We start from the raw sequence: 21941 nt of genomic DNA on the forward strand, positions 1-21941 counted from the left end.
GGTTCCCCCAGCAGTAGTAGAATGTTATTGAGGGTTTTCCCCAGCAGTGAGGGTTCTCCCAGCAGTAGAATGTTATTGAGGGTTTCCCCAGTAGAATGTTAGAATGTTATTGAGGGTTCCCCCAGCAGTAGAATGTTATTGAGGGTTTCCCCAGCAGTAGTAGAATGTTATTGAGGGTTTCCCCCAGCAGTAGTAGAATGTTATTGAGGGTTCCCCCAGCAGTAGAATGTTATTGAGGGTTTCCCCCAGCTGTAGAATGTTATTGAGGGTTTCCCCCAGCAGTAGAATGTTATTGAGGGTTTCCCCCAGCTGTAGAATGTTATTGATAGTTTCCCCCAGCTGTAGAACGTTATTGAGGGTTTCCCCCAGCTGTAGAATGTTATTGAGGGTTTCCCCAGCAGTAGAATGTTATTGAGGGTTTCCCCAGCAGTAGAGAGTAGAATGTTATTGAGGGTTTCCCCCAGCTAGTAGAATGTTATTGAGGGTTTCCCCCGCTGTAGAATGTTACTGAGGGTTTCTCCCAGCAGTAGATGTTACTGAGGGTTTCCCCAGCTCTAGAATGTTTTGAGGGTTTCCCCCAGCAGTAGTAGAATGTTATTGAGGGTTTCCCCAGCAGTAGAATGTTATTGAGGGTTTCCCCAGCTGTAGAATGTTATTGAGGGTTTCCCCCAGCTGTAGTAGAATGTTATTGAGGGTTTCCCCCAGCTGTAGAATGTTATTGAGGGTTTCCCCCAGCTGTAGAATGTTACTGAGGGTGTCCCCCAGCAGTAGAATGTTACTGAGGGTTTCCCCCCCAGCAGTAGAATGTTACTGAGGGTTTCCCAGCAGTAGAATGTTAGTGAGGGTTTTCCCCAGCTGTAGAATGTTATTGAGGGTTTCCCCCAGCTGTAGAATGTTACTGAGGGTTTCCCCCAGCTGTAGAATGTTATTGAGGGTTTCCACCAGCAGTAGAATGTTATTGAGGGTTTCCCAGCAGTAGAATGTTACTGAGGGTTTCCCCAGCAGTAGAATGTTACTGAGGGTTTCCCCCAGCAGTAGAATGTTATTGAGGGTTTCCCCCAGCAGTAGAATGTTACTGAGGGTTTCCCCAGCTGTAGATGTTATTGAGGGTTTTCCCCAGCAGTAGAATGTTATTGAGGGTTTCCCCCAGCAGTAGAATGTTAGTGAGGGTTTTCCCCAGCAGTAGAATGTTACTGAGGGTTTCCTCCAGCAGTAGAATGTTACTGAGGGTTTCCCCCAGCAGTAGAATGTTATTGAGGGTTTCCCCCAGCAGTAGAATGTTATTGAGCGTTTCCCCAGCGTAGAATGTAGAATGTTATTGAGGGTTTCCCCCAGCAGTAGAGTAGAATGTTATTGAGGGTTTCCTCCAGCAGTAGAATGTTACTGAGGGTTTCCCCCAGCTGTAGAATGTTATTGAGGGTTTCCCCCAGCTGTAGAATGTTATTGAGGGTTTCCCCCAGCTGTAGAATGTTATTGAGGGTTTCCCCCAGCTGTAGAATGTTATTGAGGGTTTTCCCCAGCTGTGTAGAATGTTATTGAGGGTTTCCCCCAGCTATAGAATGTTATTGAGGGTTTCCCCCAGCTGTAGAATGTTATTGAGGGTTTCCCCCAGCAGTAGAATGTTATTGAGGGTTTCCCCAGCTGTAGAATGTTATTGAGGGTTTCCCCCAGCAGTATAATGTTATTGAGGGTTTCCCCCAGCTGTTGAATGTTATTGAGGGTTTTCCCCAGCAGTAGAATGTTAGTGAGGGTTTCCCCCAGCTGTAGAATGTTATTGAGGGTTTCCCCCAGCTGTAGAATGTTATTGAGGGTTTCCCAGCCAGTAGAATGTTATTGAGGGTTTCCCCCAGCTGTAGAATGTTATTGATAGTTCCCCAGCTGTAGAACGTTATTGAGGGTTTCCCCCAGCTGTAGAATGTTATGAGGGTTTCCCCCAGCAGTAGAATGTTATTGAGGGTTTCTCCCAGCAGTAGAATGTTATTGAGGGTTTCCCCCAGCAGTAGTAGAATGTTATTGAGGGTTTCCCCAGCTGTAGAATGTACTGAGGGTTTCTCCCAGCAGTAGAATGTTACTGAGGGTTTCCCCCAGCAGTAGAATGTTAGTGAGGGTTTCCCCCAGCTCTAGAATGTTATTGAGGGTTTCCCCAGCAGTAGAATGTTATTGAGGGTTTCCCCCAGCAGTAGAATGTTATTTGAGGGTTTCCCCCAGCTGTAGAATGTTATTGAGGGTTTCCCCCAGCTGTAGAATGTTATTGAGGGTTTCCCCAGCTGTAGAATGTTATTGAGGGTTTCCCCCAGCTGTAGAATGTTAGAATGTACTGAGGGTGTCCCCCAGCAGTAGAATGTTACTGAGGGTTTCCCCCAGCAGTAGAATGTTACTGAGGGTTTCCCCCAGCAGTAGAATGTTAGTGAGGGTTTTCCCCAGCTGTAGAATGTTATTGAGGGTTTCCCCCAGCTGTAGAATGTTACTGAGGGTTTCCCCCAGCTGTAGAATGTTATTGAGGGTTTCCACCCAGCAGTAGAAGCAGTAGAATGTATTGAGGTTTCCTCCAGCAGTAGAATGTTATTGAGGGTTTCCCCCAGCAGTAGAATAGTAGAATGTTATGAGGGTTCCCCCAGCTGTAGAATGTTATTGAGGGTTTCCCAGCAGTAGAATGTTATTGAGGGTTTCCCCCAGCAGTAGAATGTTAGTGAGGGTTTCCCCAGCAGTAGAATGTTACTGAGGGTTTCCTCCAGCAGTAGTAGAATGTTACTGAGGGTTTCCCCCAGCAGTAGAATGTTATTGAGGGTTTCCCCCAGCAGTAGAATGTTATTGAGCGTTTTCCCCAGCTGTAGAATGTTATTGAGGGTTTCCCCCAGCAGTAGAATGTTATTGAGGGTTTCCTCCAGCAGTAGAATGTTACTGAGGGTTTCCCCAGCTGTAGAATGTTATTGAGGGTTTCCCCAGCTGTAGAATGTTATTGAGGGTTTCCCCAGCTGTAGAATGTTATTGAGGGTTTCCCCCAGCTGTAGAATGTTATTGAGGGTTTCCCCCAGCTGTAGAATGTTATTGAGGGTTTCTCCCAGCTGTAGAATGTTACTGAGGGTTTCCCCCAGCAGTAGAATGTTATTGAGGGTTTCCCCCAGCATGTAGAATGTTATTGAGGGTTTCCCCCAGCAGCAGTATAATGTTATTGAGGGTTTCCCCCAGCTGTTGAATGTTATTGAGGGTTTCCCCAGCAGTAGAATGTTAGTGAGGGTTTCCCCCAGCTGTAGAATGTTATTGAGGGTTTCCCCAGCTGTAGAATGTTATTGAGGGTTTCCCCAGCAGTAGAATGTTAATGAGGGTTTCCCCCAGCAGTATAATGTTATTGAGGGTTTCCCCCAGCTGTAGAATGTTATTGAGGGTTTTCCCCAGCTGTAGAATGTTATTGAGGGTTTCCCCAGCTGTAGAATGTTATTGAGGGTTTCCCCAGCAGTAGAATGTTATTGAGGGTCCCCAGCTGTAGAATGTTATTGAGGGTTTCCCCCAGCAGTAGAATGTTACTGAGGGTTTCCCCCAGCAGTAGAATGTTAGTGAGGGTTTCCCCCAGCAGTTGAATGTTACTGAGGGTTTCCCCAGCAATAGAATGTTATTGAGGGTTTCCCCCAGCTGTAGAATGTTACTGAGGGTTTCCCCCAGCTGTAGAATGTTATTGAGGGTTTCCCCCAGCTGTAGAATGTTATTGAGGGTTTCCCAGCCCTGTAGAATAGAATGTTATTGAGGGTTTCCCCCAGCAGTAGAATGTTATTGAGGGTTCCCCCAGCAGTAGAATGTTATTGAGGGTTTCCCCCAGCTGTAGAATGTTATTGAGGGTTTCCCCAGCAGTAGTAGAATGTTATTGAGGGTTTCCCCCAGCAGTAGAATGTTATTGAGGGTTCCCCAGCAGTAGTAGAATGTTATTGAGGGTTTCCCCAGCAGTAGAATGTTATTGAGGGTTTCCCCCAGCAGTAGAATGTTAGTGAGGGTTTCTCCCAGCAGTAGAATGTTATTGAGGGTTTCCCCCAGCAGTAGAATGTTATTGAGGGTTTCCCCCAGCAGTAGAATGTTATTGAGGGTTTCCCCCAGCAGTAGAATGTTATTGAGGGTTTCCCCCAGCAGTAGAATGTTATTGAGGGTTTCCCCCAGCAGTAGAATGTTATTGAGGGTTTCCCCCAGCAGTAGAATGTTATTGAGGGTTTCCCCCAGCAGTGAGGGTTTCTCCCAGCAGTAGAATGTTATTGAGGGTTTCCCCAGCTGTAGAATGTTATTGAGGGTTTCCCCAGCTGTAGAATGTTATTGAGGGCTTCCCCCAGCTGTAGAATGTTATTGAGGGGTTCCCCCAGCAGCAGTAGAATGTTATTGAGGGTTTCCCCAGCAGTAGAATGTTATTGAGGATTTCCCCCAGCAGTGAGGGTTTATCCAGCAGTAGAGTGTAGAATGTTATTGAGGGTTTCCCCAGCTGTAGAATGTTATTGAGGGTTTCCCCAGCAGTAGAATGTTATTGAGGGTTTCCCCCAGCAGTAGAATGTAGAGGGTTTGTAGTAGAATGTTATTGAGGGTTTCCCCCAGCAGTAGTAGAATGTTATTGAGGGTTTCCCCCAGCAGTAGAATGTTATTGAGGGTTTCCCCCAGCTGTAGAATGTTATTGAGGGTTTCCCCCAGCAGTAGAATGTTATTGAGGGTTTCCCCCAGCTGTAGAATGTTATTGAGGGTTTCCCCAGCTGTAGAACGTTATTGAGGGTTTCCCCCAGCTGTGTAGAATGTTATTGAGGGTTTCCCCCAGCAGTAGAATGTTATTGAGGGTTTCTCCCAGCAGTAGAATGTTATTGAGGGTTTCCCCCAGCAGTAGAATGTTATTGAGGGTTCCCCCAGCTGTAGAATGTTACTGAGGGTTTCTCCCAGCAGTAGAATGTTACTGAGGGTTTCCCCCAGCAGTAGAATGTTAGTTAGTGAGGGTTTCCCCCAGCTGTAGAATGTTAGTGAGGGTTTCCCCCAGCTGTAGAATGTAGAATGTTACTGAGGGTTTCCCCGAGCAGTAGAATGTTAGTGAGGGTTTCCCCCAGCTGTAGAATGTTACTGAGGGTTTCCCCCAGCAGTAGAAATGTTATTGAGGGTTTCCCCCCAGCAGTGAGGGTTTCCCCAGCAGTAGAATGTTATTGAGGGTTTCCCCCAGCAGTGAGGGTTTTCCCAAGCTGTAGAATGTTATTGAGGGTTTCCCCCAGCAGTAGAATGTTATTGAGGGTTTCCCCCAGCTGTAGAATGTTATTGAGGGTTTCCCCCAGCTGTAGAATGTTACTGAGGGTTTCCCCCAGCTGTAGAATGTTATTGAGGGTTTCCCCCAGCAGTAGAATGTTATTGAGGGTTTCCCCCAGCAGTAGAATGTTATTGAGGGTTTCCCAGCAGTAGAATGTTATTGAGGGTTTCCCCCAGCTGTTAGTTAGAATGTTATTGAGGGTTTTCCCCAGCTGTAGAATGTTATTGAGGGTTTCCCCAGCTGTAGAATGTTATTGAGGGTTTCCCCCAGCAGTAGAATGTTATTGAGGGTTTCCCCAGCTGTAGAATGTTATTGAGGGTTTCCCCCAGCAGTAGAATGTTACTGAGGGTTTCCCCCAGCAGTAGAATGAAGTAGAATTTAGTGAGGGTTCCCCCAGCAGTTGAATGTTACTGAGGGTTTCCCCCAGCAATATAATGTTATTGAGGGTTTCCCCCAGCTGTAGAATGTTACTGAGGGTTTCCCCCAGCTGTAGAATGTTATTGAGGGTTTCCCCAGCTGTAGAATGTTATTGAGGGTTTCCCCCAGCTGTAGAATGTTATTGAGGGTTTCCCCCAGCAGTAGAATGTTATTGAGGGTTTCCCCCAGCAGTAGAATGTTATTGAGGGTTTCCCCAGCTGTAGAATGTTATTGAGGGTTTCCCCCAGCAGTAGAATGTTATTGAGGGTTTCCCCCAGCAGTAGAATGTTATTGAGGGTTTCCCCCAGCTGTAGAATGTTATTGAGGGTTTCCCCCAGCAGTAGAATGTTATTGAGGGTTTCCCCAGCAGTAGAATGTTATGAGGGTTTCTCCCAGCAGTAGTAGAATGTTATTGAGGGTTTCCCCCAGCAGTAGAATGTTATTGAGGGTTTCCCCAGCAGTAGAATGTTTAGATGTTATGAGGGTTCCCCAGCAGTAGAATGTTATTGAGGGTTTCCCCCAGCAGTAGAATGTTATTGAGGGTTTCCCCCAGCAGTAGAATGTTATTGAGGGTTTCCCCAGCAGTAGAATGTTATTGAGGGTTTCCCCCAGCAGTGAGGGTTTCTCCCAGCAGTAGAATGTTATTGAGGGTTTCCCCAGCTGTAGAATGTTATTGAGGGTTTCCCCAGCTGTAGAATGTTATTGAGGGCTTCCCCCAGCTGTAGAATGTTATTGAGGGTTTCCCCCAGCAGTATAATGTTATTGAGGGTTTCCCCCAGCAGTAGAATGTTATTGAGGATTTCCCCCAGCAGTGAGGGTTTCTCCCAGCAGTAGAATGTTATTGAGGGTTTCCCCAGCTGTAGAATGTTATTGAGGGTTTCCCCCAGCAGTAGAATGTTATTGAGGGTTTCCCCCAGCAGTAGAATGTTATTGAGGGTTTCCCCCAGCAGTAGAATGTTATTGAGGGTTTCCCCCAGCAGTATAATGTTATTGAGGGTTTCCCCCAGCTGTAGAATGTTATTGAGGGTTTCCCCCAGCAGTAGAATGTTATTGAGGGTTTCCCCCAGCTGTAGAATGTTATTGAGGGTTTCCCCCAGCTGTAGAACGTTATTGAGGGTTTCCCCCAGCTGTAGAATGTTATTGAGGGTTTCCCCCAGCAGTAGAATGTTATTGAGGGTTTCTCCCAGCAGTAGAATGTTATTGAGGGTTTCCCCCAGCAGTAGAGTAGAATGTATTGAGGGTTTCCCCCAGCTGTAGAATGTTACTGAGGGTTTCCCCAGCAGTAGAATGTTACTGAGGGTTTCCCCAGCAGTAGAATGTTAGTGAGGGTTTCCCCCAGCTGTAGAATGTTAGTGAGGGTTTCCCCCAGCTGTAGAATGTTACTGAGGGTTTCCCCGAGCAGTAGAATGTTAGTGAGGGTTTCCCCCAGCTGTAGAATGTTACTGAGGGTTTCCCCCAGCAGTAGAATGTTATTGAGGGTTTCCCAGCAGTGAGGGTTTCCCCAGCAGTAGTAGAATGTTATTGAGGGTTTCCCCAGCAGTGAGGGTTTTCCCAAGCTGTAGAATGTTATTGAGGGTTTTCCCCAGCAGTAGAATGTTATTGAGGGTTTCCCCCAGCTGTAGAATGTTATTGAGGGTTTCCCCCAGCTGTAGATGTTACTGAGGGTTTCCCCCAGCTTGTAGAATGTTATTGAGGGTTTCCCCCAGCAGTTAGAATGTTATTGAGGGTTTCCCCCAGCAGTAGAATGTTATTAGGGTTTCCCCAGCTGTAGAATGTTATTGAGGGTTTCCCCCAGCCTTGTAGAATGTTACTGAGGGTTTCCCCCAGCTGTAGAATGTTACTGAGGGTTTTCCCAGCTGTAAGAATGGTTACTGAGGGTTTCCCCCAGCTGTAGAATGTTATTGAGGGTTTCCTCCAGCAGTAGAATGTTATTGAGGGTTTCCCCCAGCAGTAGAATGTTATTGAGGGGTTTCCCCCAGCAGTAGAATGTTACTGAGGGTTTTCCCCAGGCTGTATAATGTAATTGAGGGTTTCCCCCAGCTGTAGAATGTTATTGAGGGTTTCCCCCAGCTGTAGAATGTTACTGAGGGTTCCCCCAGCAGTAGAATGTTACTGAGGGTTTCCCCAGCTGTAGAATTTATTGAGGGTTTCCCCCAGCTGTAGAATGTTATTGAGGGTTTCCCCCAGCTGTAGAATGTTACTGAGCGTTTCCCCCAGCTGTAGAATGTTATTGAGGGTTTCCCCCAGATGTAGAATGTTACTGAGGGTTTCCCCCAGCTGTAGAATGTTATTGAGGGTTTCCACCAGCAGTAGAATGTTATTGAGGGTTTCCTCCAGCAGTAGAATGTTACTGAGGGTTTCCCCCAGCAGTAGAATGTTACTGAGGGTTTTCCCCCAGCAGTAGAATGTTATTGAGGGGTTTCCCCCAGCAGTAGAATGTTATTGAGGGTTTCCCCCAGCTGTAGAATGTTATTGAGGGTTTCTCCCAGCTGTAGAATGTTATTGAGGGTTTCCCCCAGCTGTAGAATGTTATTGAGGGTTTCCTCCAGCTGTAGAATGTTAGTGAGGGTTTCCCCCAGCTGTAGAATGTTATTGAGGGTTTCCCCCAGCTGTAGAATGTTACTGAGGGTTTCCCCAGCAGTGAGGGTTTCCCCCAGCTGTAGAATGTTATTGAGGGTTTCCCCCAGTAGTAGAATGTTATTGAGGGTTCCTCCCAGCTGTAGAATGTTATTGAGGGTTTCCCCCAGTAGTAGAATGTTATTGAGGGTTTCCCCAGCTGTAGAATGTTATTGAGGGTTTCCCCCAGCAGTAGAATGTTATTGAGGGTTTCCCCCAGCTGTAGAATGTTAGTGAGGGTTTCCCCCAGCAGTAGAATGTTATTGAGGGTTTCCCCCAGCTGTATAATGTTATTGAGGGTTTCCCCCAGCTGTAGAATGTTAGTGAGGGTTTCCCCCAGCTGTAGAATGTTATTGAGGGTTTCCCCACCAGTAGAATGTTACTGAGGGTTTCCCCCAGCAGTGAGGGTTTCCCCCAGCAGTAGAATGTTATTGAGGGTTTCCACCAGCTGTAGAATGTTATTGAGGGTTTCCCCCAGCTGTAGAATGTTATTGAGGGTTTCCCCCAGCTGTAGAATGTTACTGAGGGTTTCCCCCAGCTATAGAATGTTATTGAGGGTTTCCTCCAGCAGTAGAATGTTACTGAGGGTTTCCTCCAGCAGTAGAATGTTATTGAGGGTTTCCCCCAGCTGTAGAATGTTACTGAGGGTTTCCCCAGCTGTAGAATGTTACTGAGGGTTTCCCCAGCTGTAGAATGTTATTGAGGGTTTCCCCCAGCAGTAGAATGTTATTGAGGGTTTCCCCCAGCTGTAGAATGTTACTGAGGGTTTCCCCCAGCAGTAGAATGTTATTGAGGGTTTCCTCCAGCTGTAGAATGTTATTGAGGGTTTCCCCAGCTGTAGAATGTTACTGAGGGTTTCCCCCAGCTGTAGAATGTTATTGAGGGTTTCCCCCAGCTGTAGAATGTTATTGAGGGTTTTCCCCAGCAGTGAGGGTTTTCCCCAGCTGTAGAATGTTATTGAGGGTTTCCCCCAGCTGTAGAATGTTATTGAGGGTTTCTCCCAGCTGTAGAATGTTATTGAGGGTTTCCACCAGCAGTAGAATGTTATTGAGGGTTTCCTCCAGCAGTAGAATGTTATTGAGGGTTTCCCCCAGCAGTAGAATGTTATTGAGGGTTTCCCCCAGCTGTAGAATGTTATTGAGGTTTTCTCCCAGCTGTAGAATGTTATTGAGGGTTTCCCCCAGCAGTAGAATGTTACTGAGGGTTTCCCCAGCTGTAGAATGTTATTGAGGGTTTCCCCCAGCTGTAGAATGTTATTGAGGGTTTCCCCCAGCTGTAGAATGTTACTGAGGGTTTCCCCCAGCTGTAGAATGTTATTGAGGGTTTCCCCCAGCTGTAGAATGTTATTGAGGGTTTCCCCCAGCTGTAGAATGTTATTGAGGGTTTCCACCAGCATTAGAATGTTATTGAGGGTTTCCTCCAGCAGTAGAATGTTACTGAGGGTTTCCCCCAGCAGTAGAATGTTATTGAGGGTTTCTCCCAGCTGTAGAATATTATTGAGGGTTTCCCCCAGCTGTAGAATGTTATTGAGGGTTTCCTCCAGCTGTAGAATGTTAGTGAGGGTTTCCCCCAGCTGTAGAATGTTATTGAGGGTTTCCCCCAGCTGTAGAATGTTACTGAGGGTTTCCCCCAGCTGTAGAATGTTACTGAGGGTTTCCCCCAGCTGTAGAATGTTACTGAGGGTTTCCCCAGCAGTGAGGGTTTCCCCCAGCTGTAGAATGTTATTGAGGGTTTCCCCCAGTAGTAGAATGTTATTGAGGGTTTCTCCCAGCTGTAGAATGTTATTGAGGGTTTCCCCCAGTAGTAGAATGTTATTGAGGGTTTCCCCCAGCTGTAGAATGTTATTGAGGGTTTCCCCCAGCTGTAGAATGTTTTTGAGGGTTTCCCCCAGCAGTAGAATGTTATTGAGGGTTTCCCCCAGCAGTAGAATGTTATTGAGGGTTTCTCCCAGCTGTAGAATGTTATTGAGGGTTTCCCCCAGCAGTAGAATGTTATTGAGGGTTTCCCCCAGCAGTAGAATGTTATTGAGGGTTTCCCCCAGCAGTAGAATGTTATTGAGGGTTTCCCCCAGCAGTAGAATGTTATTGAGGGTTTCCCCCAGCTGTAGAATGTTAGTGAGGGTTTCCCCCAGCAGTAGAATGTTATTGAGGGTTTCCCCCAGCTGTATAATGTTATTGAGGGTTTCCCCCAGCTGTAGAATGTTACTGAGGGTTTCCCCCAGCTGTAGAATGTTATTGAGGGTTTCCTCCAGCAGTAGAATGTTACTGAGGGTTTCCTCCAGCAGTAGAATGTTATTGAGGGTTTCCCCCAGCTGTAGAATGTTACTGAGGGTTTCCCCAGCTGTAGAATGTTACTGAGGGTTTCCCCAGCTGTAGAATGTTATTGAGGGTTTCCCCCAGCAGTAGAATGTTATTGAGGGTTGTCCCCAGCTGTAGAATGTTACTGAGGGTTTCCCCCAGCAGTAGAATGTTATTGAGGGTTTCCCCCAGCTTTAGAATGTTATTGAGGGTTTCCCCCAGCTGTAGAATGTTACTGAGGGTTTCCCCCAGCTGTAGAATGTTATTGAGGGTTTCCCCCAGCTGTAGAATGTTATTGAGGGTTTTTCCCCAGCAGTGAGGGGTTTCCCCAGCTGTAGAATGTTATTGAGGGTTTCCCCCAGCTGTAGAATGTTATTGAGGGTTTCTCCCAGCTGTAGAATGTTATTGAGGGTTTCCCCCAGCTGTAGAATGTTACTGAGGGTTTCCCCCAGCTGTAGAATGTTACTGAGGGTTTCCCCCAGCTGTAGAATGTTATTGAGGGTTTCCTCCAGCAGTAGAATGTTATTGAGGGTTTCCCCCAGCAGTAGAATGTTATTGAGGGTTTCCCCCAGCAGTAGAATGTTATTGAGGGTTTCCCCCAGCTGTAGAATGTTATTGAAGGTTTTCCCCAGCAGTGAGGGTTTTCCCCAGCTGTAGAATGTTATTGAGGGTTTCCCCCAGCTGTAGAATGTTATTGAGGGTTTCTCCCAGCTGTAGAATGTTATTGAGGGTTTCCCCCAGCTGTAGAATGTTACTGAGGGTTTCCCCCAGCTGTAGAATGTTACTGAGGGTTTCCCCCAGCTGTAGAATGTTATTGAGGGTTTCCTCCAGCAGTAGAATGTTATTGAGGGTTTCCCCCAGCAGTAGAATATTATTTAGGGTTTCCCCCAGCAGTAGAATGTTATTGAGGGTTTCCCCCAGCAGTAGAATGTTATGTAGGGTTTCCCCCAGCAGTAGAATGTTATTAAGGGTTCCCCCAGCAGTAGAATGTTATTGAGGGTTTCCCCCAGCAGTGAGGGTTTCTCCCAGCAGTGATGGTTTCCCCCCAGCAGTAGAATGTTATTGAGGGTTTCCCCAGCAGTAGAATGTTATTGAGGGTTTTCCCCAGCAGTAGAATGTTATTGAGGGTTTCCCCCAGCAGTAGAATGTTATTGAGGGTTTTCCCCAGCAGTAGAATGTTATTGAGGGTTTCCCCAGCTGTAGAATGTTATTGAGGGTTTCCCCCACCAGTATAATGTTATTGAGGGTTTCCCCAGCAGTAGAATGTTATTGAGGGTTTCCCCAGCAGTAGAATGTTATTGAGGGTTTCTCCCAGCAGTAGAATGTTATTGAGGGTTTCTCCCAGCAGTAGAATGTTATTGAGGGTTTTCCCCAGCAGTAGAATGTTATTGAGGGTTTCTCCCAGCAGTAGAATGTTATTGAGGGTTTCTCCCAGCAGTAGAATGTTATTGAGGGTTTCTCCCAGCAGTAGAATGTTATTGAGGGTTTCTCCCAGCAGTAGAATGTTATTGAGGGTTTCCCCAGTAGTGAGGGTCTCCCCCCAGCAGTAGAATGTTATTGAGGGTCTCCCCCAGCAGTAGAATGTTATTGAGGGTTTTCCCCAGCAGTAGAATGTTATTGAGGGTTTCCTCCAGCAGTAGAATATTATTGAGGGTTTCTCCCAGCAGTAGAATGTTATTGAGGGTTTTCCCCAGCAGTGAGGGTTTTCCCCAGCAGTAGAATGTTTTTGAGGGTTTCTCCCAGCAGTAGAATGTTATTGAGTGTTTCTCCCAGCAGTAGAATGTTATTGAGGGTTTCCCCAGCAGTAGAATGTTATTGAGGGTTTCCCCCAGCAGTAGAATGTTATTGAGGGTTTTCCCCAGCTGTAGAATGTTATTGAGGGTTTCTCCCAGCTGTAGAATGTTATTGAGGGTTTCCCCCAGCTGTAGAATGTTACTGAGGGTTTCCCCCAGCTGTAGAATGTTACTGAGGGTTTCCCCCAGCTGTAGAATGTTATTGAGGGTTTCCTCCAGCAGTAGAATGTTATTGAGGGTTTCCCCCAGCAGTAGAATGTTATTGAGGGTTTCCCCCAGCAGTAGAATGTTATTGAGGGTTTCCCCCAGCTGTAGAATGTTATTGAAGGTTTTCCCCAGCAGTGAGGGTTTTCCCCAGCTGTAGAATGTTATTGAGGGTTTCCCCCAGCTGTAGAATGTTATTTAGGGTTTCTCCCAGCTGTAGAATGTTATTGAGGGTTTCCCCCAGCTGTAGAATGTTACTGAGGGTTTCCCCCAGCTGTAGAATGTTACTGAGGGTTTCCCCCAGCTGTAGAATGTTATTGAGGGTTTCCTCCAGCAGTAGAATGTTATTGAGGGTTTCCCCCAGCAGTAGAATATTATTTAGGGTTTCCCCCAGCAGTAGAATGTTATTGAGGGTTTCCCCCAGCAGTAGAATGTTATGTAGGGTTTCCCCCAGCAGTAGAATGTTATTAAGGGTTCCCCCAGCAGTAGAATGTTATTGAGGGTTTCCCCCAGCAGTGAGGGTTTCTCCCAGCAGTGATGGTTTCCCCCCAGCAGTAGAATGTTATTGAGGGTTTCCCCAGCAGTAGAATGTTATTGAGGGTTTTCCCCAGCAGTAGAATGTTATTGAGGGTTTCCCCCAGCAGTAGAATGTTATTGAGGGTTTTCCCCAGCAGTAGAATGTTATTGAGGGTTTCCCCAGCTGTAGAATGTTATTGAGGGTTTCCCCCACCAGTATAATGTTATTGAGGGTTTCCCCAGCAGTAGAATGTTATTGAGGGTTTCCCCCAGCAGTAGAATGTTATTGAGGGTTTCTCCCAGCAGTAGAATGTTATTGAGGGTTTCTCCCAGCAGTAGAATGTTATTGAGGGTTTTCCCCAGCAGTAGAATGTTATTGAGGGTTTCCCCCAGCAGTAGAATGTTATTGAGGGTTTCTCCCAGCAGTAGAATGTTATTGAGGGTTTCTCCCAGCAGTAGAATGTTATTGAGGGTTTCTCCCAGCAGTAGAATGTTATTGAGGGTTTCCCCAGTAGTGAGGGTCTCCCCCAGCAGTAGAATGTTATTGAGGGTCTCCCCCAGCAGTAGAATGTTATTGAGGGTTTTCCCCAGCAGTAGAATGTTATTGAGGGTTTCCTCCAGCAGTAGAATATTATTGAGGGTTTCTCCCAGCAGTAGAATGTTATTGAGGGTTTTCCCCAGCAGTGAGGGTTTTCCCCAGCAGTAGAATGTTTTTGAGGGTTTCTCCCAGCAGTAGAATGTTATTGAGTGTTTCTCCCAGCAGTAGAATGTTATTGAGGGTTTCCCCAGCAGTAGAATGTTATTGAGGGTTTCCCCCAGCAGTAGAATGTTATTGAGGGTTTTCCCCAGCAGTGAGGGTTTCCCCCAGCAGTAGAATGTTATTGAGGGTTTCCCCCAGCTGTAGAATGTTATTGAGGGTTTCCTCCAGCTGTAGAATGTTATTGAGGGTTTCCCCCAGCAGTAGAATGTTATTGAGGGTTTCCCCCAGCAGTAGAATGTTATTGAGGGTTTCCTCCAGCAGTAGAATGTTATTGGGGGTTTCCCCAGCAGTAGAATGTTATTGAGGGTTTCCCACAGCGGTGAGGGTTTCCCCCAGCAGTAGAATGTTATTGAGGGTTTCCCCCAGCAGTAGAATGTTATTGAGGGTTTCCCCCAGCAGTGAGGGTTTCCCCCAGCAGTAGAATGTTATTGAGGGTTTCCCCCAGCAGTGAGGGTTTCCCCCAGCAGTAGAATGTTATTGATGGTTTCCCCCAGCAGTAGAATGTTATTGAGGGTTTCCCCCAGTCCCGATCCTGGTGTTTTAAGTTATGTGACTGCCATCTAGTGGACACTGTGTCTAAGTGTAGCTAGTCGTCACCTCACTGTGGGGATGTAGATACAGCACTCAGATCAGTGGTTAGATTCATCACCAGGGGGAATCTTCCAACCAGACAGTATTCAGTCTAATTAGACAGTGACTGGCCTAAATCAATGAGAATCTGCTTGGTCATTCTTGGTGTGTTGACTGACTATTTCAAAAGAAAGGTCTACTTCCTATAAACTGAGTTTGGATGTTTTCTCTACTCAACGTATAGTTGAATGCACTTCCTGTAAGTGGGCCTGGATAAGAGTCTGCTAAATGACTCACATGTTGATGTGTGTGTGTGTGTGTGTGTATGCGCGTGTGTGTGTGTGTGTGTGTGTGTGCGCGCGTGTGCGTGTGTGTGTGTGTGTGTGTGTGTGTGTGTGTGTGCATGTGTGTGTGTGTGCGCGTCCTCCTCCAGGTGAGTTCGGGGAGGTGTGCAGCGGGTGTCTGCGTACCCCAGGTCAGAAGGAGATCCCGGTGGCCATTAAGACCCTGAAGGGAGGCTACGTGGAGCCCCAGAGAAGAGACTTCCTCAGAGAGGCCTCCATCATGGGACAGTTTGACAACCCCAACATCATACGGCTGGAAGGAGTGGTCACCAAGAGTAAGAGAATCCTGCTGTATGGATCAGCACGGCAGTCTAGAACATGGGAGAAATATCAACCTCCATTAAAGTCAACTATAGTGGGTCCAGCACTGAGCCTTGTGGAACACTGTTTTTAACATTTGATTCTATAGTGGGTCCAGCACTGAGCCTTGTGGGACCCCGTATTTAACATTTGTTTCTATAGTGGGTCCAGCACTGAGCCTTGTGGAACACCGTATTTAACATTTGATTCTATAGTGGGTCCAGCACTGAGCCTTGTGGAACACCGTATTTAACATTTGATTCTATAGTGGGTCCAGCACTGAGCCTTGTGGAACACCTTATTTAACATTTGATTCTATAGTGGGTCCAGCACTGAGCCTTGTGGAACACCTTATTTAACATTTGATTCTATAGTGGGTCCAACACTGAGCCTTGTGGAACACCTTATTTAACATTTGATTCTATAGTGGGTCCAGCACTGAGCCTTGTGGGACACCGTATTTAACATTTGATTCTATAGTGGGTCCAGCACTGAGCCTTGTGGGACACCGTATTTAACATTTGATTCTATAGTGGGTCCAGCACTGAGCCTTGTGGGACACCGTACTTAACATTTGATTCTATAGTGGGTCCAGCACTGAGCCTTGTGGAACACCGTATTTAACATTTGATTCTATAGTGGGTCCAGCACTGAGCCTTGTGGGACACCGTATTTAACATTTGATTCTATAGTGGGTCCAGCACTGAGCCTTGTGGAATACCTTATTTAACATTTGATTCTATAGTGGGTCCAGCACTGAGCCTTGTGGAATACCTTATTTAACATTTGATTCTATAGTGGGTCCAGCACTGAGCCTTGTGGGACACCTTATTTAACATTTGATTCTATAGTGGGTCCAGCACTGAGCCTTGTGGGACACCTTATTTAACATTTGATTCTATAGTGGGTCCAGCACTGAGCCTTGTGGAACACCTTATTTAACATTTGATTCTATAGTGGGTCCAGCACTGAGCCTTGTGGAACACCTTATTTAACATTTGATTCTATAGTGGGTCCAGCACTGAGCCTTGTGGAACACCTTATTTAACATTTGATTCTATAGTGGGTCCAGCACTGAGCCTTGTGGAACACCTTATTTAACATTTGATTCTATAGTGGGTCCAGCACTGAGCCTTGTGGAACACCTTATTTAACATTTGATTCTATAGTGGGTCCAGCACTGAGCCTTGTGGAACACCTTATTTAACATTTGATTCTAAATGATACGTCCCTTTTCAGAGGTGGTTTTTATCTGGGTTGTGTAATGACTTTCTCTGTTTCACCAGGCAGACCTGTGATGATTGTGGTGGAATACATGGAGAACGGATCCCTGGACTCTTTTCTAAGGGTGAGAGTGACTCCTATACAAACTGATTTACTACAGATACTCTATGTCATGTAGGAAGTCTGTTCTCTCTCTCTCCCTCTCTCTCTCTGTCTCTCTCTCTCTCTCTCTCTCTCTCTCTCTCTCTCTCTCTCTCTCTCTCTCTCTCTGTCTCTCTGTCTCTCTTTTTCTCTCTCTGTCCCTGTCTCTCTCTCTCTCTCTCTCTCTCTCTCTCTCTCTGTCTCCCTCTCTATCTCTCTCTCTCTCTCTCTCTCTCTGTCTCTCTCTCTCTCTCTCTCTACCTATCCCTCTCTCTCTCTCTCTACCTATCCCCCTCTCTCTCTCTCTCCCTCTCTCTCTCTCTCTCTCTCTCTCTCTCTCTCTCTCTCCCTCCCCCTCTCCAGAAGCATGATACTTGATGTCATATATGAAGTTTGTCCTCTCTCTCTCTCCCTCTCCAGCAGCATGATGGCCACTTCACAGTGGTCCAGCTGGTGGGGATGCTGCATGGCGTGGCGTCAGGGATGACCTACCTGTCTGACTTGGGCTACGTGCACCGTGACCTGGCCGCTCGCAACATCCTGGTAGATGAGGGTCTGGTGTGTAAGGTGTCTGACTTCGGCCTGTCCAGAGTCCTAGAGGACCACCCTGAGCCTGCATATAACACCATGGTAAGGAGTGTGTGTGTGTGTGTGTGTGTGTGTAAAGTGTTTAACTTCAGTCCATAGGGCCCTGGTTAATAGAAGTGCACTAAATAGGGGTTAGACTTCAGTCCATAGGGTCCTGGTTAATAGAAGTGTACTATATAGGGGTTAGACTTCAGTCCATAGGGTCCTGGTTAATAGAAGTGTACTATATAGGGGATAGACTTCAGTCCATAGGGTCCTGGTTAATAGAAGTGCACTATATAGGGGTTAGACTTCAGTCCATAGGGTCCTGGTTAATAGAAGTGCACTATATAGGGGTTAGACTTCAGTCCATAGGGTCCTGGTTAATAGAAGTGTACTATATAGGGGTTAGACTTCAGTCCATAGGGTCCTGGTTAATAGAAGTGTACTATATAGGGGTTAGACTTCAGTCCATAGGGTCCTGGTTAATAGAAGTGTACTATATAGGGGTTAGACTTCAGTCCATAGGGTCCTGGTTAATAGAAGTGTACTATATAGGGGTTAGACTTCAGTCCATAGGGTCCTGGTTAATAGAAGTGTACTATATAGGGGATAGACTTCAGTCCATAGGGTCCTGGTTAATATAAGTGTACTATATAGGGGTTAGACTTCAGTCCATAGGGTCCTGGTTAATAGAAGTGTACTATATAGGGGTTAGACTTCAGTCCATAGGGTCCTGGTTAATAGAAGTGTACTATATAGGGGTTAGACTTCAGTCCATAGGGTCCTGGTTAATAGAAGTGCTCTATGTAGTTGCTGTTTGAGACGTGACCCAGGTTTTATTTCTGTCCTCTGTCCAGGGGGATAAGATCCCGGTCCGTTGGACAGCTCCCGAGGCCATCACCTACAGGAAGTTCTCTTCAGCCTCCGACGTCTGGAGCTACGGCATCGTCATGTGGGAAGTGATGTCGTACGGGGAGAGACCTTACTGGGAGATGTCCAATCAGGATGTGAGTTATGGTGTTCTGCTATTCCCTCTTGTCCAATCAGGTTGTGAGTTCTAATGTTCTGTTATTCCCTCTTGTCCAATCAGGATGTGAGTTATGGTGTTCTGTTATTCCCTCTTGTCCAATCAGGATGTGAGTTCTAATGTTCTGTTATTCCGTCTTGTCCAATCAGGATGTGAGTTATGGTGTTCTGTTATTCCGTCTTGTCCAATCAGGATGTGAGTTCTAATGTTCTGTTATTCCGTCTTGTCCAATCAGGATGTGAGTTATGGTGTTCTGCTATTCCCTCTTGTCCAATCAGGATGTGAGTTATGGTGTTCTGTTATTCCCTCTTGTCCAATCAGGATGTGAGTTATGGTGTTCTGTTATTCCCTCTTGTCCAATCAGGATGTGAGTTATGGTGTTCTATGGCCAATTCCCAAATGGACCCTTAGTCCCTCTGAGAGGATCTGACAGGTTTTAGCAGTATGGTAATAGTAGATCTATCCTGCTCTCTGATAGGCTAGGTGGAATTATGGTAATAGTAGATCTATCCTGCTCTCTGATAGGCTAGGTGGAAGTTTCATCATCATTTGGAACTCTATATGGTCACTCCATGCTGACAAGTGTAACCTGTGACCTCTTCCCTGGCAGGTGATCCTGTCTATAGAAGAGGGTTACCGTCTCCCTGTCCCCACGGACTGTCCTGTGGTTCTACCCCTGTCCCCATGGACTGTCCTGTGGTTCTACCCCTGTCCCCATGGACTGTCCTGTGGTTCTACATTACAGGTGATCCTGTCTATAGAGGAGGGTTACCGTCTCCCTGTCCCCATGGACTGTCCTGTGGTTCTACATTACAGGTGATCCTGTCTATAGGGGAGGGTTACCGTCTCCCTGTCCCCATGGACTGTCCTGGGGTTCTACATTACAGGTGATCCTGTCTATAGAAGAGGGTTACCGTCTCCCTGTCCCCATGGACTGTCCTGTGGTTCTACATTACAGGTGATCCTATCTATAGAAGAGGGTTACCATCTCCCTGTCCCCATGGACTGTCCTGGGGTTCTACATTACAGGTGATCCTGTCTATAGGGGAGGGTTACCGTCTCCCTGTCCCCATGGACTGTCCTGTGGTTCTACCCCTGTCCCCATGGACTGTCCTGTGGTTCTACATTACAGGTGATCCTGTCTATAGATGAGGGTTACCGTCTCCCTGTCCCCATGGACTGTCCTGTGGTTCTACATTACAGGTGATCCTGTCTATTGAGGAGGGTTACCGTCTCCCTGTCCCCATGGACTGTCCTGGGGTTCTGCACCAGTTGATGCTCCACTGCTGGCAGAAGGAGAGAGGGCAGAGACCTCACTTCAACAGCCTGGTCTCCTTCCTGGATAAACTCATCAGGAACCCCACTAGTCTACTGACACTGGTGGACAACAGGTAACCCCTGACCCCTAACATATTACCCTTACGTTGACCATAGCCCCTGACCCTAACCTCTGACCCTTACCCCTAACCCTTGAACCTAATATCTGATCCTAACCCCTGACCCTAACCACTGCCACTAACCTCTGACCCTTATCCCTGACCCTAACCCTTACCTCTGACTCTGACCCTCACCCTTACCCCTAACCTCTTACCCTGACAGCTGAGCCTAAGCCTTTCCCCTAACCTCTGACCCTTATCCCTGACCCCAACCCTTACCTCTGACCCTAACCTCTAACCCTTTCCCCTAACCTCTGACCCTAATCTCTGACCCTAACCCTAACCCCTGACCCCTAACTTCTGAACCTGACCGCTGACCCTAACCCCTGACCCCGAGCCTAAACTCTGACCCCTAACTTCTAACCCTGATCCCTGACCCTAACCTCTGATGCTAACTCTGATCCCTAAGCCCTGACCCTAACCTCTGACCCTAATCCCTGACCCTAACCTCTGAACCTAACCCTGATCCCTGACCCTAACCTCTGACCCCTAACCCTGATCCCTGACCCTAACCTCTGACCCCTGACCCCTAACCCTAAGCCCAGTAGTCAGCTAACACTAGTGGACCACGTACACACATAAGAACAACCAATCAACCAATCCATAGACAACATCCAGGGGTTAGGGTCAGAGGTCAACCTCCCATCTACTGTAGGAATGACAATAAAGTGCCATAGTCTAGTTATAGGAGCAGAATACAGTACATAGTCTAGATAGAGGAGTAGAATACAGTACATAGTCTAGATATAGGAGCAGAATATCCTGTCAGACAGCACCAGAGCTATGTGCTCTGTTCCCAGTCATTGGTCGGCCCAGTCATTGGTCAGCCCAGTCATTGGTCGGCCCAGTCATTGGTCAGCCCAGTCATTGGTCAGCCCAGTCATTGGTCGGCCCAGTCATTGGTCAGCCCAGTCATTGGTCGGCCCAGTTATTGGTTAGCCCAGTCATTGGTCGGCCCAGTTATTGGTCAGCTCTGTCATTGGTCTGCCCAGTCATTGGCCAGCCCAGTCATTGGCCAGCCCAGTCATTGGTCAGCCCAGTCATTGGACTGCCCAGTTATTGGTCAGCTCTGTCATTGGTCAGCCCAGTCATTGGCCAGCCCAGTCATTGGTCAGCCCAGTCATTGGTCGGCCCAGTTATTGGTCAGCCCAGTCATTGGTCAGCCCAGTCATTGGCCAGCCCAGTCATTGGCCAGCCCAGTCATTGGTCAGCCCAGTCATTGGTCGGCCCAGTCATTGGTCAGCCCAGTCATTGGTCAGCCCAGTCATTGGTCAGCCCAGTCATTGGTCGGCCCAGTCATTGGCCAGCCCAGTCATTGGCCAGCCCAGTCATTGGCCAGCCCAGTCATTGGCCAGCCCAGTCACTGTTCAACAAATAACCATTCTAAATTAAATCTCAAATTAAAAAGAACCACTTTTTTTTTATTTCTCAATCTCAACTCGGAATTAAAGGTTGATTCCCATTCGCCATTCGTGTTCATAGGCTATAATGGGATCTTGAGGCAGTATAATTGTTTGAAACCTTGAAACATTTAACTTCAGTTCAATTAATAAGGCATGTCTAGCTTCGAGGTAGCCTGGCCAATAGCCATCCGTAGAAACGTAGAGGCCATTATTATATAAACACTTCCTCATAGTATTATTTCTCACCAGCATTTCATATCAACTTTCTTTCGTTATCCAGAAGCCAAAGGCACAATCCTGGTCATATTATCAACCCATCCTGGTTATATTATCAACCCATCCTGGTTATATTATCAACCCATCCTGGTTATATTATCAACCCATCCTGGTTATATTATCAACCCATCCCGGCCATATTATCAACCCATCCTGGTTATATTATCAACCCATCCTGGTTATATTATCAACCCATCCTGGTTATATTATCAACACATCCTGGTTATATTATCAACCCATCCTAGTCATATTATCAACCCATCCTGGTTATATTATCAACCCATCCTGGTCATATTATCAACCCATCCTGGTTATATTATCAACCCATATTATCAACCCATCCTGGTCATATTATCAACCCATATTATCAACCCATCCTGGTCATATTATCAACCCATCCTGGTCATATTATCAACCCATCCTGGTCATATTATCAACCCATCCTGGTCATATTATCAACCCATCCTGGTCATATTATCAACCCATATTATCAACCCATCCTGGTCATATTTTCAACCCATCTTGGTCATATTATCAACCCATCCTGGTTATATTATCAACCCATCCTGGTCATATTATCAACCCATCCTGGTCATATTATCAACCCATCCTGGTCATAGTATCAACCCATCCTGGTCATAGTATCAACCCATCCTGGTTATAGTATCAACCATCCTGGTCATATTATCAACCCATCCTGGTTATATTATCAACCCATCCTGGTCATAGTATCAACCCATCCTGGTCATATTATCAACCCATCCTGGTCATATTATAAACCCATCCTGGTCAT

General features: G+C 46.6%; 1 protein-coding gene across 1 annotated transcript in view; it reads left to right on the plus strand.

The window, feature by feature from the left end:
* The window catches only part of LOC116361463 (ephrin type-A receptor 6), a 66728-nt gene that overhangs the window by 32563 nt on the left and 12224 nt on the right, over positions 1-21941 (plus strand). The window contains exons 7-11 of the mRNA XM_031815913.1: positions 14861-15046; positions 16358-16419; positions 16857-17066; positions 17864-18013; positions 19237-19424. Of these exons, the coding sequence (XP_031671773.1) occupies positions 14861-15046; positions 16358-16419; positions 16857-17066; positions 17864-18013; positions 19237-19424 (796 nt within the window). The remainder of the gene's footprint in view (positions 1-14860; positions 15047-16357; positions 16420-16856; positions 17067-17863; positions 18014-19236; positions 19425-21941) is intronic.

Source organism: Oncorhynchus kisutch, unplaced genomic scaffold (genome assembly GCF_002021735.2).
Source record: "Oncorhynchus kisutch isolate 150728-3 unplaced genomic scaffold, Okis_V2 scaffold699, whole genome shotgun sequence".
In the NCBI taxonomy this organism is placed as follows: Eukaryota; Metazoa; Chordata; class Actinopteri; order Salmoniformes; family Salmonidae; genus Oncorhynchus; species Oncorhynchus kisutch.